Source organism: Geotrypetes seraphini, chromosome 2, assembly GCF_902459505.1.
Source record: "Geotrypetes seraphini chromosome 2, aGeoSer1.1, whole genome shotgun sequence".
Taxonomy (NCBI): domain Eukaryota; kingdom Metazoa; phylum Chordata; class Amphibia; order Gymnophiona; family Dermophiidae; genus Geotrypetes; species Geotrypetes seraphini.
In genome coordinates, this window is record NC_047085.1 from 431980972 (window position 1) to 432000569 (window position 19598).

Sequence of the window (19598 nt, forward strand, 5' to 3'; positions counted from 1 at the left end):
GTCTTTCTTTTAGCTGTCCACCACCACCACCTCTTGCGTGCTCCCCCTGTCCATTCTCCCTTCCTTTTATCTCCCCTGTGTCCACCACCACCCCTTCACTGCTCCCCTTATCCAGCAGCAGCCTTTCTCCCTTTGTTTTACCTCCCCCCTGTTCATCAGCACCTCTTCCTGCTCCCCCTATCCAGCAGTAGGTCTCCTTTCCTTTTTTTCCACCCCTGTCCATTAGCACCTCTTCCTGCTCCCCCTGCCACATGCTGGCCCAGCACTGGTTGCAAGTCTTGTCTGTGCTCTACAGTAGGCGGGTCTTTCAGCCGTTAGCAGGCCCGATGCAAGGAGGCTGGAACAGATTAATTCTTACCTGATCGCTTTCCAGTGCGCTGAATTAAAACGTGCTACTGGAAGTCAAACTCGATGCAGGCATAGGAATGGTGATGTGGCAACTTCAAGCTTTAAAAGGCACAAATACTCCAGCTATACCAAGGGGGGGGGTCAGTTTCTTCTTAGCCCTTAGCACTTCCCTTTCAGTAATGCGCTTCCCTTTTTTAATTCAAAGTCGACGCCGAGGCTCCTCTCTCGATCCCCGCCTGGTGCGGTTCGAGAGAGTAGCCGCGGCGGCGGCATAGATGTGCTGTGTTGGGGGGGGGGTAGGCAAGCGTGGGGACCAGGTTGCGCGCTTTCACGGTCAGTAGATTTTGCGGCTTCTGTGGTGCCTGAGCTGCAGGAGAGGGAGCAGGTTGAGCGCGGCGGGGGAGGCCCCGACTGATTGGACTGGTGAGGAGCTTCGGGGGCTGCTGCTGTTCTTCCACTGTGTCGGGCCCTTCGCTTTTCCTGAGTGAGCCGAGTTGCCATGTGTGACGTAAAAAGCACACATGCGCACTCTTGTGGCCACTTCCCAACAGAAAAGGGATTAGGGAACACGCGGCGCGAGTGCGCATGCGCGCTTACCATTGTATTATATAAGATGGAATTAGAGCACTCAGATGCTGTTATTAAATAGGTAACATAGTAGATGACGGCAGATAAAGACCCGAATGGTCCATCCAGTCTGCCCAACCTGATTCAATTAAAATTTTTTTTTTTTTTCTTCTTAGCTATTTCTGGGCGAGAATCCAAAACTTTACCCGGTACTGTGCTTGGGTTCCAACTGCCGAAATCTCTGTTAAGACTTACTCCAGCCATCTACACCCTCCCAGCCATTGAAGCCCTCCCCTGCCCATCCTCCTCCAAACGGCCATGCACAGACACAGACCGTACAAGTCTGCCCAGTAACTGGCCTAGTTCAATCTTTAATATTATTTTCTGATTCTAAATCTTCTGTGTTCATCCCACGCTTCTTTGAACTCAGTCACAGTTTTACTCTCCACCACCTCTCTCGGGAGCGCATTCCAGGCATCCACTACCCTCTCCGTAAAGTAGAACTTCCTAACATTGCCCCTGAATCTACCACCCCTCAACCTCAAATTATGTCCTCTGGTTTTACCATTTTCCTTTCTCTGGAAAAGATTTTGTTCTACGTTAATACCCTTTAAGTATTTGAACGTCTGAATCATATCTCCCCTGTCTCTCCTTTCCTCTAGGGTATACATATTCTGGGCTTCCAGTCTCTCCTCATACGTCTTCTGGCGCAAGCCTCCTATCATTTTCGTCGCCCTCCTCTGGACCGCCTCAAGTCTTCTTACATCTTTCGCCAGATACGGTCTCCAAAACTGAACACAATACTCCAAGTGGGGCCTCACCAATGACCTGTACAGGGGCATCAACACCTTCTTCCTTCTACTGACTACGCCTCTCTTTATACAGCCCAGAATCCTTCTGGCAGCAGCCACTGCCTTGTCACACTGTTTTTTCGCCTTTAGATCTTTGGACACTATCACCCCAAGGTCCCTCTCCCCGTCCGTGATCATGAAGGGGCATACAGAAAGTAGAGAGGGGCAGATTCTTCAAACTTTTGAAAACTTCAAGAACGAGAGGGCATTCGGAAAAATTAAGAGGGGACAGATTCAGAACCAGTGCTAGGAACTTCTTCACCCAAAGGGTGGTGGACACCTGGAATACGCTCCCAGAGGGCGTGATAGAACAGAGTACGGTATTGGGGTTCAAGAAGGGATTAGACAATGTCCTGAAGGAAAAGGGGATAAAAGGTTATGGATAGAGGATTACTATACAGGTCCTGGACCTGATAAGCTGCCATGTGAGCGGACTGCAGGGCATGATGGACCTCTGGTTTGACCCAGCAGAGGCACTGCTTATGTTATTATGTAACTGAAATCACCACATTTGTTAGGCCCGCAGCTCCGGGCGTATCTGCTGTTGCCAGGGAGGTGAGGAGCCACAAAATGGAGGGTGAGATTTTACTCAGCCCAAGAAGGCCTGTATCTCTTCTGGTACTGCCCAGCATTCAAAGGAGAGTGGTTGAGGAGGTGACGGACTTTGTTGGCCTGCCCATGACATTGGAGGGGGGTCCCTCTTGGCAGGTGCTGTGTTTAGTATTCCAGTGGCTATGGTAGCTCTGGACAATTTAACACCAATCCCAGGTGGAATATAGGCCCTGCAAGATGACCTCTTTTCAACAGAATCTTCAATGAGATCTAATTTGGATGTTTTGATGAGTAGCAGTGCTGTGCTTCAACCACTGGCGAAACCATCGGTGTTTATTTTGGAATCCATATCGCTGGCTGTGAAATCCCTCCATAAGGTCTTTGATGTTGCTACATCAAACACTTTATTAAAATCGCTTGACTCAAGTGAAAATACAGGGAGAGTAGAATAACCAACTACAAAATATAGTCTCTCAAATGAAGGATATGGAGAGTTGGATTCTACAAGATAACTTGTTTTTTCAATGTAAACTTGAGAACCTTCAAAATGGAGCAAAATCTTTGAATTTGAGACTGTTGAATTTTCCTTCTGTTAAAATATGCTCCAATCATGAGATTTTCAATAGATTTTTGAAGAAAGTTCTCAAGTTTCCTGAAAATATATTGCCTACTTTACAGAAGATGCATTTCCTCCTTGGTTCAGATGTTCGTGAAGAGGTTAAGGAAGGCCCTGTAGTGGCTGAGCTTTCTTCTGACAGTTTAAATATTTCAGCTGTTCTGAAAAGATTTCAGGACGAGATCATGTTTAGAGTGACATTGCTAGAATCTTTTGTTTTTCTTCAGAATAAAGAGGCAATTTTAAGCCTTTATTTCAGACAGACTAGGGTTACCATATGACTCCTGAAATAGGAGGATGGATTAAGATATCTGGGTTTTCCACTTCTTTCAATGGAAGTAAATCCAGATGTCTCAACCTGTCTTCCTTACTTCCATTGCTTTCAGTGGAAGTAAAACCTGGATGTCTCCATCCATCCTCCTTTTTCTGGAGCCATATGGTAACCTTAAGACAAACGACCTCGGTTGTGTTTATGGGGGAGAAGATTAATATTTTTTCAGATGTCTCCAGATGGACACAGCAGAGAAGAAAAATGTTTGGTTTATGAGACAGGTGGTAGTTTTGGGGGCAAAGTTTCAACTAAGGGTTGCATGTAAATGTATATTGTATTTGAATTACACAGTATATCAATTTTTCAAGCCAGATCAGTTATGTAGATTTTTGGAAAGGCAGGCTACCAACAATTAGAATTCAATATGAACAGGGATTATGTTATTAGGTTGCAGTTAGGAGCCTGCTTCTTTCCTATTATTTCTACGTTTGTTAGCCTCACATATTTTTTTCTGATAATCACATCCCTCCCCCCCCCCCCTCCAAGGCTATGTGGATTATTAAGTCATTATATTATTGGTGGTAATATTTCTTTTTATATAACTTAGATAGCCTATGGCTATCTCCTGTGCAAAATGTTTTGCTTTGTGTATAATTGAAATTATATAAATAATTTATGAAAAGAAAATTTTTAAATAAATACATAATAACATGCATAGGAGTGGAAGCGTGCCTAGTGGTTACAGCACCTGCCTCAGCACCCTGAGGTTGTGAGTTTGATTCTTGCTGCAGCTCCTTCTACCTCTGGGCAAGACACTTAACACTTTATTACTCCAGGTACAAAATAAATACTTATCTAACAAAATATGTTAACCACTTTGATTGTAGCCACACAGAAAAAGCAGTATACAAGTCACATCCCCTTTATCACATTTTCAAATCTACACCCATTAGTTCCCATTCAAAAATTATTTACATAAAAGTGATGCAATCATCTATAGCTATTTTACACCCCTAGATATTATGAACTGAATAGTTTGAGCATGCATGTACTTTGAATCATGCAGCAAACTTATGGGCAAAGTATGCAGTTTCCTTAGTATCCTATCAGACCAGTCTAGACAAAAGAGTTGTGTCCTTTACTAGCAGGCGAACAGAATGTTGGGCATTATCAAAAAAGGTATCGCTACCAGAACCAAGGGAGTTAGCCTCCCGCTGTATAGGGCGATGGTACGACCGCATCTGGAGTACTGCGTCCAATACTGGTCGCCGTACCTTAAGAAGGATATGGCGATACTTGAGAGGGTCCAGCGAAGAGCAACAAAAATGATACAGGGCATGGAAAATCTTTCGTATGCTGAAAGACTGGAGAAGCTGGGGCTCTTTTCGCTGGAAAAGCGGAGACTTAGAGGGGATATGAGAGAAACTTACAAGATCATGAAGGGTATAAAGAAGGTAGAGAGGGACAGATTCTTCAGACTGATGGGGGCAACAAAGACTAGAGGGCACTCAGAAAAATTGAAGGGAGACAGATTCAGAACAAAGGCTAGGAAGTTCTTCACTCAGAGGGTGGTGGACACCTGGAATGCACTTCCAGAGGAGGTGGTAGAGCAGAGTACGATTTTGGGCTTCAAAATGGGCTTGGACAAGTTCCTGAAAGAAAAGGGGATTGAAGGGTACAATTAGAGGGTTACTATACAATACAAAATGCTTTAGAGTAATAGATCACTTACAGGTCATTGACTTGGGGGGCCACCGCAGTAGCGGACTGCTGGGCATGATGGACCTATGGTCTGACTCGGCAGAGGCGATGCTTATGTTCTGTGTTCTTATGTAGAAGTAAATAGTTCTCCTTAAAGGTATTATGCAGCATAGATTGTTCAGTATTTATCTCTCTCTATCCGCTGGTAGAGTTACACAACCCATTTGTCCACCAACACCGATCTGGAATTTAGAAAATTGTTAAGAACAAGCAGTTTACCATTTAAAATAACATCACCTAGAGTCCGTATACCTGCAATAATCCAATGCTTCCATACGATTTTAAAACCGCCAACTTGAATCTTGGAGTTTAGCCATAAAGATTGATTTGTTGATTTGTGTTTTGGACTTAAATTGCTGACATAACACAAAGTTTTCCATGTATCCATCAATATTCTATTCTCTTTATATTTCCTAGGCATTTTAATACTAAGAACATGAAATAAGTTTATAGGAAACATGAGTCGCCATTCCAAATACAATCAATCTGGGATATTATCCATGAGCTCTGGGAGGACCCAATACATACTCTGGCGTAAAATATAGGCTTGATGATACCTATAAAAGTTTGGAAAATTTACCCCACCCTCCGCAATTGATTTTTGTAAAGATACTAAGGCAATTCTAGGCATTTTACCCAGCCAAACAAATTTTGTAAGAATACCATTTAACTTTTTATAAAAGGACCCCTGAAAAAAAAACTGCATCATACTCATTTGATAATAAACCACAGGCAATATCATCATTTTAATAGTTTGGACTCTCCCCCACCAAAAAAGATGTAAAGGATTCCATTGCTCACACATTTCTGTTACTTTTTTAATAAAAAATTTTCATTCTCTTTCATTGTGTCTTCTAGTGTGTTTTTTATTCTAATACCTAAATACTTTAATCCATCTTCTTTCCATACAAATGAGAATGAATCAAATAAGCCTTTAGTACAATGCACATTAAGTGGAAGAATTTCGGACTTACTCCAATTTATCGTATATCCTGAAAATTTTCCAAATTTCTCTATCAACTCAAGCAAGCATGGAATGGTATTTTCTGGATTCCTCAAATAAAGCAGTATATCATCTGCATATGCAGAGATTTTATATTCCCAATCTGTACGAGGAATACCTTGTATCCCCTTTGCTTGTTGAATGGCTAATAACAAGGGTTCTAAGACAATGTCAAAAAGCAAAGGAGATAAGGGACAGCCTTGTCTAACCCCCCTCTGCAAATTAAAACACTGATAAATTATTATTAATGTATAATCTTTCAGCAGGGGAGCTATACAACGTCTGAATCATTTGTATAAATCCTGAACCTATACCAAACCAAGGCCTTCCAAGTTACTTTTAAATTTATCAAGGGATGTAATTTCTCTTATATAATTTGGTGCTGAATTCCAAACGGCTCAGGAATCCTTCAGGTGCACTTTCTGCAAATGTGAATGGGAATTTATGTCACTCTTGGATAACTCTTTTCACCACAACAGTCTAAACTACATAACAACACTGGGTATGTTATCAGTGTTTTCTAATTTTTCATTATGAATACTTCTTAGGAATTCAGATATCCACCTTTATCAACAGACACAGGTGGTCGGATTCTTCATAATTCCTAGTGTCGTTTTCCACTATTTATCATTTATTTATTATTTCATATGTTTAATATATATTATAAAATAATGGACTTAGCTTTATTCAAAGTTTATTCCCCTTCCCATAGCTGCTCTTAGACCCCAAGCCTCTTAAACCATTTTCTTAAAAGTAACGTAGATGACTGACTGGTCTTCCATACTCTTTGAACTCAAAAATCTTATCCTTGTCAAAGGTAACAGGTCCCTTCAAACCCTATAGCGGCCAGTCACAGAACTCCACTATAAGAACCTAAAGGTCAGTTCCTGCCTCCTGGCAGCTGAACCTGCTAGGGGATTAGCCGTTGTTATCATTCACTTTTCTGACCCATACTTGCATTCGTCCACTTATAAGTTTCCAGAACTTGGTTGCTGTCTTCCTCAATGTTTGGAATTCTGCTTTGAGCACTTCTTTTCAGATCAGTTTCTGTCTTCAGTGATAATGCCTTTCCTGGATCCCTAAATGCTAGTCTGTCCAGCTTGATTTTTCCGTTACCTTTGCCGACCATGGCTCAGCTTAAGGGGAGGTGGCTTGCACAAGAATAAAACCATCTCTTTCCTAGCCTTGGCCTTGTAGGGGTATCCCTAGTGTTTTACCTATATGACAAATTGTTCATAAAAATATGGTTCCTGACCTCATCTGGCCTACAAAGTTGAGACATAGGGGACACCCCTACAGACTACCTTGGAATAGAGGTAATTGCCATAACACCATATCAGTTAAATAACAACTAAATGCCATAATAATAATAATTTTATTTCTTATATACCGCCAAAACCGTAGTAGTTTGAGGCGGTTTACAACAAAGAAGGGCTAGACAATCAGCGAATGAGTACAATCAGTGAGTACAGATACAATTAATAAATGTAAGCAGGGAACAGAAGCAATATAAGGGGTCAAATGTATGTTGAGTAGGAAGCAGAGGTATGACAAAGAGATCTTGGGGGACAAGGGTCGGGAGAGAGGTCTTAGGTTACAAATCGGTTAAATAGGTTAGTTTTTAATAATTTTCTGAAGTTCAGGTAGGATGAGGAGTGAGAGACAGTATTGCTCAGCCAATCATTTAGATGACCTGCTTGGAAGGCAAGTGTTCTGTTCTGGAATCTTTTGTAACGGCAGGCCTTTAGAGTTGGATGGCTGAATAGATGAGCTCTGCGAGTGGGTCTGGATGGACAGTCAAAGGTAAAATGGGGAACCAAGTATAAAGGGGCCAAACCAAGAATGGATTTGAAAAAGAGACAGGCAAACTTGAACTGCACTTTTGCTTCCAAGGGTAGCCAGTGGAGTTTTTGGTAGTAGGGAGTTATGTGTTCCCATTTTTTTAGCCCAAAGATCAGTCGGATTGCCGAATTTTGGACGATACGGAGTCTTTGAATGGTTTTTTTGAAGGACCCCAGGTAGATAATGTTGCAGTAGTCGAGTAAGCTCAGAATGGAGGATTGCACCAGTAAGCAGAATGAGGTTGCATCGAAGTACTTTCTGATGGCTCTTAGTTTCCATAAGGCGGAGAAGCCTTTTCTGACTAGTAAGTCGGTGTAAATTTCAAAGGTGAGGTTGCGGTCTAGTGTCACTCCCAGAATTTTTATGGAATCTGTGATAGGAAAGACTTGACCGTTCAAGGAGATTGTTGAATCTTTGATTTTGTCGTTCGGACTTGTCAGGAAGAATTTGTTTTTTTTCTGAATTGAGTTTTAATTTTAAATTGGTCATCCATAGTTTGATTTGCTTTAGGATAGATCCCAGGTGATTTTTTGTCTCAGGAGTTACGTTGGTTAGGGGAAAGACTATGATAATGTCATCGGCGTAAATGTAGAATTTGATTTTCAAGCTTTGCAATAGGTTCCCTAGAGCGGCCAGGTAGATGTTGAATAGTGTGGGGGCAGGGGAGAGCCCTGCGGGACTCCACATGCGTTTACCCAGCTGAAGGAATGTGTATTGTCACTGTAAACTTGGTATGAACGCTTACTTAGGAAACCCTGGAACCATTTTAAAACATTGCCCGAGAGACCGATTGACTCCAAACAGTCTAAGAGGATGGTATGATCAACTAAGTCAAAGGCACTAGTTATATCAAACTGAAGGACTAGTGCACTTGTGCCCTGGCTAAACAGGGAATGGAGGGAATCTAGTAGAGAAGCAATAACAGTTTCGGTGCTGTGTCCATGACGAAACCCTGACTGGTTGTCATTTAGAATGCTGAATTTGTCCAGATAGGTTACTAAGTCTTGGTTGACCAGACCTTCCATTAACCTTGCAAAGAAGGGGATGTTCGCAATGGGTCTGTAATTTGATGTCAGGTAGATGGGTTGATTGGGTTTTTTTACAATTGGAGTGATTAGGATCTGGCCTAGGTCCTCAGGGAAGGTGCCCGATTGTAAGAGGAAAAAGAGCCAAGTGTGTAACTTGGCTTTGAAGGTGGTCGGGGCAACTTTCATTACATTAGGTGGGCAACAGTCTAGTTTGCAGTGGGAATTAGCGTATTTTGAGTAGAGCATGCAGAATTGTTGCCGGGTAGGGATTGTAAAGTTGTTCCAGAGCAGACTAGCCCTAAGTTCGTCATAGGGCTGGGCAACTGGGTAGTTCAGATGGTTGGTAGTGACAACCGGTAAGGAGGATCTCAGATTGGAGATTTTGCTGTTGAAAAACTCGTCCAGGGCGTTGGCCGGTGGAGGGGAGTCTGAGGTAGGGCGGGTTAGGGTCTGAATGTCATAGAGGTTGTTGACTATTTTGAAAAGGTTTTTGATGTTGGAGTTTGGGGAGCCGATTTTTAGTGTATAGAAGTTAGTGCGTTTGGTAGTTATATGTTTTTTGTATTCTTTTAATTTTGTTCTCCAATTGGTTCTCTCTCTACTGTCACCAGATTTCAGCCATAGTCTTTCAAGTTTCCTTAATTCCCATTTCACTGATCCTAATTCAGCGTCAAACCAACCATCCAAATTTTTGTTTCTCATTTTCCTAGTGATAAGTTACATAAGATTTTGTGGTCCATGAATCCATTCTCAAAATTACCACTACATCCCACTTATCTATCCAATTGAGCTTTGGAAAATTTATGACCTGATATGTCTTCTGAATTGGAGAATCCTGTTTGATTTAGTGGTCTTCATTAAAATAACCTCCAAAAGGAAATTTTACCTGTAGTTAATATTCCTGCTTTGAAGATCCGGTGATAATATGTATTAGCACTATCCAATGTTGTTATCATGTTAATGAGCATAAAATGTACCAGTACTTCTAACTAGCTTATTTGCATGTGTGGCGTTATTACCGAAAAACAATAATAATGTTCCCGCAAATAAAATGTGTGTTGTGGGCATTAGGTAATGCTATTTGCTTACATCAAATAATCCATCTTTTCATAGTTTTAACTATTAAATGTGCACATACTACGATGGGATAAGCAAAACAGACTACACTTCTCCCTCCATATTCATGGTTTCAGCAATCGCAGTTTCGATTATTCTCGGTTTTTAGCTTGCTGACTCCTCCCCCCTCCCCCCCCCCCCCAATTACATCAGCTTGCATAGAGAAATCGCTGATTCCAAGCATTTACAGAGAAAACCGCTGATTCCCAGCACTTTCTTCATCCCTGTTTTGCCTTTCCTTCAGGAACAGGCCAGGTCTCCCACCATGTTATTCACGGTTTTTAATAGAAAACAGCAAATAACATACGAAAAAATTATTCACGGTTTTTCTGTATTTGCAGGTCTGTTAATCCCCTATCACAGTGAATACGGAGGGAGAAGTGTACTGTATACAACATTGGTATTAACATTGAATTCTAACTGGCAAAATTCCTTTCTTGTAACTGAGCACCCTGTTGGCTTTTTTTTCACTATTTTGATTTGATGACATTTTTTTCTCTTTCATTTGAACTTTCTTGGAATTATGACACACAGATATTTTTCCACTATGACCTTAAAACTGCTTTGTTTAAGTATAGCCAGCACTGATTCATAAATGACATTCATCACCAATTCCCAGAAAACTACTCTGGACTGCTATCATATGTTATCACTTTTGCTTCTATTCAAAAGATCTTTTCTCTCTTGAGAAATCAGCTTAGGAAATCGTTTGACCTGTGAATTCCTGTCAGTGTCTCATGTGACAGGATATTTCCTTATTATTTAGAACCCACTGCTTTCCTTTGATGGGCAGAGCCTACAAAAACGGAATGCTTTTAGTTCATCCTGGATTTTCTGAAAGGGATCTACTGCGTGTCTAGCTTCAATTTTGGGGGAAAGAACATAATGAAACAATGACTGTTTTACTGGTGTTTGCATTTCTTTTTCTTCTTCAAAGAACGCTTCAACAGGGTAATGCATTAAGCAATATTTACGATGAATGTGCTGTTAAAGTATGTTTCATTTAAGTTTATTTAAGATCACTTATTTGTTATTTAGGGCTCCTTTTACTAAGGTGCGTTAGGGCCTTAACGCGTGGAATAGCGCGTGCTAGACCATAACGCCAGCATTGATCTGGCGTTATTCTAGATGCGTACCGTGTGGTTTAGTGCATGGTAATTTTGTGCGTGCGCTAAAACACGCTAGCGCACCTTAGTAAAAGGAGCCCTTAGTGTCATTTTCTGCTTGGAGAAAAAGAGGAAGAGAGAAATATAGATTTGTGTATTTAGTTATTACAGATCAATACTGCATTACAATCGATCTCCATCTGCAAGATTTTCTTGGAGTAATTTAATTTGCAGATTATAAGGTAGAGATGTTAGGAAGTCTCTCAAAAGTTTCATTCAGCCCACACATGTTGTGAAAGGAAATAGGAAAGAACAGTGACTTGGAATGATGATGACTGATCATTTCATAGTGTTATTATTCCAGTGCAATGATTGAAGTGTAGGACTGATGTTTTTGATGGAAGCAGTGTGCGTGCTTGTATGAGTCACTGTCCCACTTGGTGCAGAGGATTGGTTTGATGTTGAAAGCAAATTTAAGAAATGCCAGCTAAAGACATCCACGGTTCTCATCAGAAGACTGGTCTGAGTTACTGATGCTGATGATATTGGCAGCTGTTTTATGATGGGAGCTATGGAGAGGTCAGGACAGCTTTAATTGGCAGGGCGTGATGAGTCTTGCCTGCCTAAGGTATTTAATTTTTAAGCTGCACAGGGGGGTGGGGGTGGGCAGCCGAGAGAAAATATGTCATGCACACCAATTCTACCCATTTTCCAATTACCTTCTGGCTTTGCCACTGTATGAAAACCAAGTGTCTGCTCATAGATGTTTGTCACCCACCTGGAGAGTTCTGCACTGTAAATAACATAATGGCATAAATGTATTAGCTATTGCCTTCTATGTAAGCTGCTTCTGGCCTTCATTTCATTTATATGTTGTTTGGAAACTGCCACAACTCATTGGAATAAATATTTAGTAATTTTCTGTGGATCTTATTGTATGTTGGTGCCTTAATTTATAGAAACTATTATATGAAAACTTCTAATCCATGATCGGGAAATATGCCTTAGAAACATAGAAACATAGAAATAGACGGCAGATAAGGGCCCACGGCCCATCCAGTCTGCCCACCTTAATGTCCCTCCCCTACCTTTGCCCTGTGAATAGATCCCATGTGCCGATCCCATTTTGCCTTAAAATCAGGCACGCTGCTGGCCTCAATCACCTGTAGTGGAAGACTATTCCAGCGATCAACCACTCTTTCAGTGAAAAAGAATTTCCTGGTGTCACCTCGTAGTTTCCCGCCCCTGATTTTCAACGGATGCCCTCTTGTTGTCGTGGGACCCTTGAAAAAGAAGATATCTTCCTCCGCCTCGATGCGGCCCGTAAGATACTTGAACGTCTCGATCATGTCTCCCCTCTCTCTGCGCTCCTCGAGCGAGTATAGCTGTAATTTGTCAAGCCGTTTTTCATATGGTAGATCCTTGAGTCCCGAGACCATCCGGGTGGCCATTCTTTGCACCGACTCCAGTCTCAGCACATCCTTGCAATAATGCGGCCTCCAGAATTGCACACAGTATTCCAGGTGGGGCCTCACCATGGATCTATACAATGGCATAATGACTTCCGCCTTACGACTGACGAAACCCCTTCGTATGCAGCCCATGATTTGTCTTGCCTTGGACGAAGCCTGCTCCACTTGATTGGCAGACTTCATGTCCTCACTGACGATTACCCCCAAGTCTCGTTCTGCTACCGTTTTTGCTAGGATCTCGCCATTAAGGGTATAAGACTTGCATGGATTCTGGCTGCCCAGGTGCATAACTTTGCATTTTTTGGCATTGAAGTTGAGTTGCCATGTCCTAGACCATCGCTCCAGTAGGAATAGGTTGTGCATCATGTTGTCGGGCACTGAATCTTCGTCTGTTGTGCATTTGCCCACTACATTACTCAGTTTGGCGTCATCGGCGAATAATGTTATTTTACCTCGAAGCCCTTCTGCCAAGTCTCTTATAAAGATGTTGAATAGGATTGGGCCCAAGACTGAGCCCTGTGGTACTCCACTAATCACCTCCGTCATTTCGGAGGGGGTGCCGTTCACCACCACCCTTTGGAGCCTACCTCCAAGCCAGCTCCCAACCCATTTCGTCAATGTGTTACCTAATCCTATAGAACTCATCTTGCTCAGTAACCTGCGGTGTGGTACGCTATCGAATGCTTTGCTAAAGTCTAGGTACACGATGTCCAGGGACTCCCCAATATCCAGCTTCCCCGTCACCCAGTCAAAGAAGCTGATCAGGTTGGATTGGCAGGATCTCCCCTTAGTAAATCCATGTTGTCGGGGATCCCGTAGATTCTCCTCATCCAGGATCTTATCTAATTGGTGTTTGATTAGAGTTTCCATTAGTTTGCTCACTATCGATGTTAGACTCACTGGTCTGTAGTTTGCTGTCTCCATCTTTGAGCCTTTCTTGTGGAGTGGAATGACATTAGCCGTCCTCCAGTCCAACGGGACGCTGCCTGTACTAAGGGAGAGGTTGAAGAGCGCGGACAGTGGCTCCGCCAAGACATCACTCAGCTCCCTAAGCACCCTGGGGTGCAGGTTGTCCGGCCCCATTGCTTTGTTAACCTTGAGCTTTGACAGCTCACCGTAGACACTGCTGGGCGTAAACTCAAAGTTACTAAACGGATCAACTGAGCCAACCCTTGTCTGTAGCTGAGGGCCGAGCCCTGGCGCTTCTCGGGTGAAGACTGAGCAGAAGTATTCATTTAATAGTTGGGCTTTTTCCGAATCCTTTTCCACATAGTCTCCGTCTGGTTTCCTAAGACGTACAATCCCACCTGAGTTTTTTCTTCTATCACCGATATACCTGAAGAAGGATTTATCTCCCTTCTGGATGTTCTTTGCTAGAGACTCCTCCATGAGGAATTTAGCCTCCCTGACTGCTGTTTTGACGGCTTTTGATTTGGCCAGGTAGTCTGCTCTAGAGTCCTGCTTCCCTGATTGTTTGTAAGAGATGAATGCTTTTTTCTTTTCCTTGATCAGGTCTGAGATCTCCGCAGTAAACCACTGTGGCTTATTGTTCCTTCGTCGTTTACTTACTGATTTTACATAGCGGTTTGTTGCTTCTTGTATGTTTGCTTTCAAAGTTGACCACATGTCTTCCACGTTATCGGTTTCTTCTTGGCTTTGTAGCGCCTGGTGAACGAAGTCTCCCATTTCTTTGAAATTTGTGTCCTTGAATTTGAGGACTTTGGTTAGTGTAGTAGATTTAGTGAAACCTTTCCTGATATTGAACCATACCATGTTGTGGTCACTGGAGGCCAATGTGTCGCCCACCGAGACCTCTGTGACACTTTCTCCATTGGTAAGTATCAGGTCCAGTATTGCCTGATTCCTTGTCGGTTCCAACACCAGTTGCCTGAGGCTTGCTCCTTTCATAGAGTTTAATAGCCTCCTGCTGCCACCGGAAGCAGAGGTAAGTGTAACCCAATCCACATCAGGCATGTTGAAGTCACCTAGCAATACTGTGTCCCCACGCAAGGTGATATTTTCTATATCTTCGATTATTTCCATATCCAGGTCATCCTGTTGTCTTGGGGGTCTGTAAATTACGCCAAGATACAAGCATTTGTCCTTCCCTCTGGCCAAATTAACCCAAAGGGATTCCCCAGTATACTGGACATCTGAGATTCTCGTGACCTTAATGTCATCTTTAGTATATAATGCTACACCCCCTCCCATCCTACCCTCTCTGTCCCGGCGAAGCAAGTTGTAACCCGGTATGACCATGTCCCACCCGTGGGAGTCTGTGAGCCAGGTTTCGGATATCGCCACCACATCCAGGTCGGCATTCCTTATTTCTGTTTCCAATTCCAGGATCTGCCTTGATCTGGCAGTTTTCTCTGATCCTTGATACTTCATGCTCATTTGAAATCAGGTGTGGAATCTGGAGCCATGAGCTTTAATTTGCAACTAACTGGGGAGTCCACCCTTGCCACTATACAGTATTTTACATTATATTTGTAGATGCACAACAGACCCCAGTGCACCAATTGGAAAGAAATATCAGCCTTTTAGCACAGGTGGCATGCTTAAAGCCAGAGTTTGCTGCATCTCTTCTGCTTTCTTTTGAATGGCTATGTATCCCACTATTCAACCACATTCATACACCTCACTATACATATTCTTTGCACACTCCTCTCAATACCATTTCCCTAATCATATCCAGTATACTCTATGCACACTCCTCTCCCAACCCCCATGTCACCCTCATCATATTCCATGCACATTCCTCCTCCCAGCTTCAGCTCCCTGTCATACATACTTCACCTGTATTCTCCCTCCTTTCTGAAATGTTTACAGGAAACAGCTGTGAGCAGTAAGGATCGAAATTCTTTTTCATGTGAGGCAGCCTGAGATGCTAGAGAATGGTTAAGAAATTTCTTGCTTTTACAGCCCTTTACAGGAAGGAAATTGAACAAGGCATGAGTTTTTCTGCTATATTTGTGGGTAGCTAAGGAGAAGCTCTTGCCTACAGGTGAGGGGCTGCCTCCATCAAGAAGTGCCACATCATGGAGAGCCAATGTTGGCAAATCAAGTGGGATGGGTCATGTGCTACTGAGGAACAGTTTTTTTTTTGAGGGGGGGGGGCTTAAGTATAATTGGATCAACGAAGCTGGCATGGGAGTAGAAGGGAGGTTTAATTAAGGGGAGGACAACTGGCATAGTGGAAAAGATTGCATTGTAGGGAACCTGGACACATGTCTCAGAGCAAACATAAACATTGAAATGGATTCTTTATATGAAATACAAATACGCATCTGTCTTCTAGCCTTCTAGACTACTTCCTTTCCCCACCTTTCCATGCCACCATGCCTGAATGACCCATGTTTTGAAATGGCATTTAAATATCTGGGCCACTCCAGATGTTTAAATGCTACAATTTAAACCTGGGAATGCTTGCAAACTAAGGGCCATAATGGCAGAATTCACATTTCTTAGAACAATAGCTTGACTATAGATTTGAATGTCTGGTACCATTTTGTCTTATTCTTTATATGCCTTAGTCAGTGTTTTTAGGGCTAGTAGCCTACCTCTGGACAAACTCCATCCTGTTTATATCTTTCTGAAGGCGCAGTCTCCAGATCGTACACAATATTCTAAATGAGGTCTCACCAGAGTCATATACAAGGGGCATCAATACCTCCTTTTTCCTACTGGCCATACCTCTCCCTATGCACCCTTGCATCTTTATAGCTTTTGCTGTCACTTTTTCAATCTGTTTGGCCACCTTAAGATAATCACGTGAAGGTCAATAATCAAAACATACATCTAAGGTATAGAGTAGTTGGGTGAAGTCAGAAAAATAGTTCCTTATTTTTTGGAGTTGTTGCAGGTAGTAAAATGAGGATATTGTTCGAAAGCAATAGGTTGGAGAAAAGGTTCAAAGAAGAGGGACTGAAATGATAAAGGGGATGGAACTCCTCTCGTATGAGGAAAGACTAAAACGGTTAGGGCTCTTCAGCTTGGAAAAGAGGCGGCTGAGGGGAGATATGATTAAAGTCTACAAAATCCTGAGTGGAGTAGAATGGGTACAAGTGGATCAATTTTCACTCTTGTCAAAAATTACAAAAACTAGGGGGACATTCGATGAAATTTCAGGGAAATACTTTTAAAACCAATAGGAGGAAATACTTTTTTCTCTCAGATAATAGTTAAGCTCTGGAACGCATTGCCAGAGGTTGTGGTAAGGTAGTGCAGTGGTTCCCAACCCTGTCCTGGAGGAACACCAGGCCAATTGGGTTTTCAGGCTAGCCCTAATGAATATGCATGAAGCAAATTTGCATGCCTATCACTTCCATCATATGCAAATCTCTCTCATGCATATTCATTAGGGCTAGCCTGAAAACCCGATTGGCCTGGTGGTCCTCCAGGACAGGGTTGGGAATCACTGAGGTAGTGTAGCTAGTTTTAAGAAAGGTTTGGACGATTTCCTGGAGAAAAAGTCAATAGTCTGTTATTGATAGAGTTATCAGACATCTGGATTTCCTCGGACATGTCCTCCTTTTGAGGATATGTCCCGGGCTCTGGACGGCTTTTCAAAACCCGGAACTTTGTCCGTGTTTTGAAAAGCTTCCAATGTCAGGCCGGCATCCACGAATGCACGATTGCAATGTGGTGACGTCATCATGTCACATCTGTGCATGTGCAGATGCTGTCCCAACACAAGAACAGGTTAAGGAGGTTGGGGCTGGGAGCGGGACAGTGCATGACGCATGCGGAACTGAGCAGGCCAGAGGGCATGGCCATGGGGTCTGTATTTGCTTTTGGGAAAATCTAGTAACCTTAGTTACCTGCTTGCCCTGGATCGGTAGCATGGAATATTGCTACTCCTTGGGTTTTGGCCAGGTATTAGTGACCTGAATTAGCCACCGTGAGAACAGGCTACTGGGCTTGATGGACCATTGGTCTGACCCAATAAGGCTATTCTTATGTTCTAGGATTATTCCTAGGCTGCGTACTTGGTCCTTCGCAGTTATGGTAGTCAAGTCATGTGAGCTGTTTAGAAGATATGTGATATGAAAGAATACACTTTCTGCTGCAAGTATTTTAGGATCAGTGAGTCGGCCTCTAAGAGTACAGTTCATCTACTTGTCTCCATCAGTGCCTTATTCACCGTGTGCAAACAAGAATAGAAATATAGAAATATAGAAACCTGACGGGCAGATAAAAACCAAATGACCCATCCAGTTTGCCCATTTCCAGTATCCACTACCTCCTACTTTCCCTAAGAATAAACTACATTAAACTTTTCCTCCAACGCAAATATATATTTGGCCTTTATCTGTCGTCATGTTTCTATGTTTCTATAGCCAATGTTCTCTCCCCTCTCCAGGCTCTGATCCTTTAATAATAATTTTTTTTTAATTCTTATATACCGCCAAAGCCGTAGTAGTTCGAGGCGGTTTATAACAAAGAAGGGCTGGACAATCAGCGAATATAGGTACAATCAACAAATGTAGGTACAATATAGGTGAGCAGGATACAGAGGTAAGGCATAAGAGAACTTGGGAAACAAGCGGTAAGGCATAAGAGGTCTTAGCTTACAAATCAGTTAAACAGGTTTGTTTTTACTAATTTTCTGAAATTTAGGTAGGATGGAGAGTGCGAGATAATCTTACCCAGCCAATCGTTCAGTTGACCTGCTTGGAAGGCAAGTGTTCAGGTATCTTTTGTAACAGCAGGCCTTTAGAGTTGGATGGTTAAACAGATGAACAATCTAAGATAAAATGGGGAGCCAAGTTCATGGGGGCCGAACCAAGAATGGATTTGAAACAAAGACAGGCAAACTTGAACAGCACTCTTGCTTCCAGGGGCAGCCAGTGGAGTTTTTGGTAGTAGGGAGTTATGTGTTCCCATTTTTTTAGCCCAAAGATCAATCGGATTGCCAAATTTCTGATGATTCGGAGTTTTTGAATGTTTGGTTGTTTGTTTTTTTTTAAAGACCTCAGATAAATGATGTTACAGTAGTTGAGTAAGCTTAGAATGGAGGATTGCACCAGTAATCTGAATGAGATTGCATCGAAGTACTTTCTGATGGTTCTTAGTTTCCATAATGCGGAGAAGCCTTTTCTGACCAGTATGTCGGTGTGTGCTTCAAGGGTAAGGTTGTGGTCCAGTCTCACTCCCAGAGTCCCCAGGCCTACCGAGGTACCTGGTAGTCCAGTGGGAGTCTTTGTGGCAGGAGCTCCTGCCTCCTCACAGCTGCCTTCTAAAATGGCTGCTGCAACCTCTCACGGCAGCTTGCGGTATTTTAGGAAATGCCACAAGCATTGGTTTCACATAGGAGAATTGTGTATGCCCCCAGCCTGAAAATCTCAGTTCTTTAATGTTCTACGTAAAAAGGGTTTTAAAGTTTTATTACACTTCTTTGTGCAATAAAGTCCCAGTAGATATTTATACAGAATTAAATTAGATTTCTGTTAGAAAACAATTAAAATTGGAGCTACTTGCATATGCAACTGCTAAGTTTGTGTGTCCTCTTTTTCTTGTTCACAGTAGCATGAAGGTAGAGATTATATTTTTGCCTCCTGAGGCATCTTATATTTTCTATTTAATTTTTGTTAGATTTATGTACTGCACTTAGTTTAAGAGTTAGCATGTTGTATTAATGGTTAGGAGATTAGGGGGCCCTTTTACTAAACTGAGCTATAACATGGCCTACACTGAGGCCACTTTTAGCATGGTTGTACAATGTCTGCATTTCCTATTTTTCCTATTAATGACCATGTGTTAATTTTCCAATCTATTAGGCGGTAGAGGCTTCCACAGTAACCACGAGCTAATCGGTTAGCAAGTGGTGATATAGGGCTCCTTTTACAAAGCCGCGCTAACGGCCCCGAAGCCCATAGAGAGTTAAAGGGCTTTGGGGCTGTTGCTGTGCAGAAGCCGCTAGCACGGCTTTGAAAAGAGGCCGATAGCTGCAATAACTGATTAGCATAGGACATGCCTACTGTCTGCCTCCAAACACCCCCCCCCTACGCAAAAATTAAACCTTTATTATGTTCATCTGTTAACGTGTTTGTACTTATGGTT

At 42.5% G+C, this 19598-nt stretch overlaps 1 protein-coding gene across 1 annotated transcript in view; it reads left to right on the plus strand.

Annotated features, from left to right (window-relative positions):
- The first annotated feature begins 10571 nt into the window (after positions 1–10571).
- Positions 10572–19598, plus strand: part of MRC1 (mannose receptor C-type 1) — a 239932-nt gene continuing 230905 nt past the window's right edge. The window contains 1 exon segment of the mRNA XM_033932883.1: positions 10572–10906. Within this exon segment, the coding sequence (XP_033788774.1) occupies positions 10849–10906 (58 nt within the window). The 5' untranslated portion in view covers positions 10572–10848.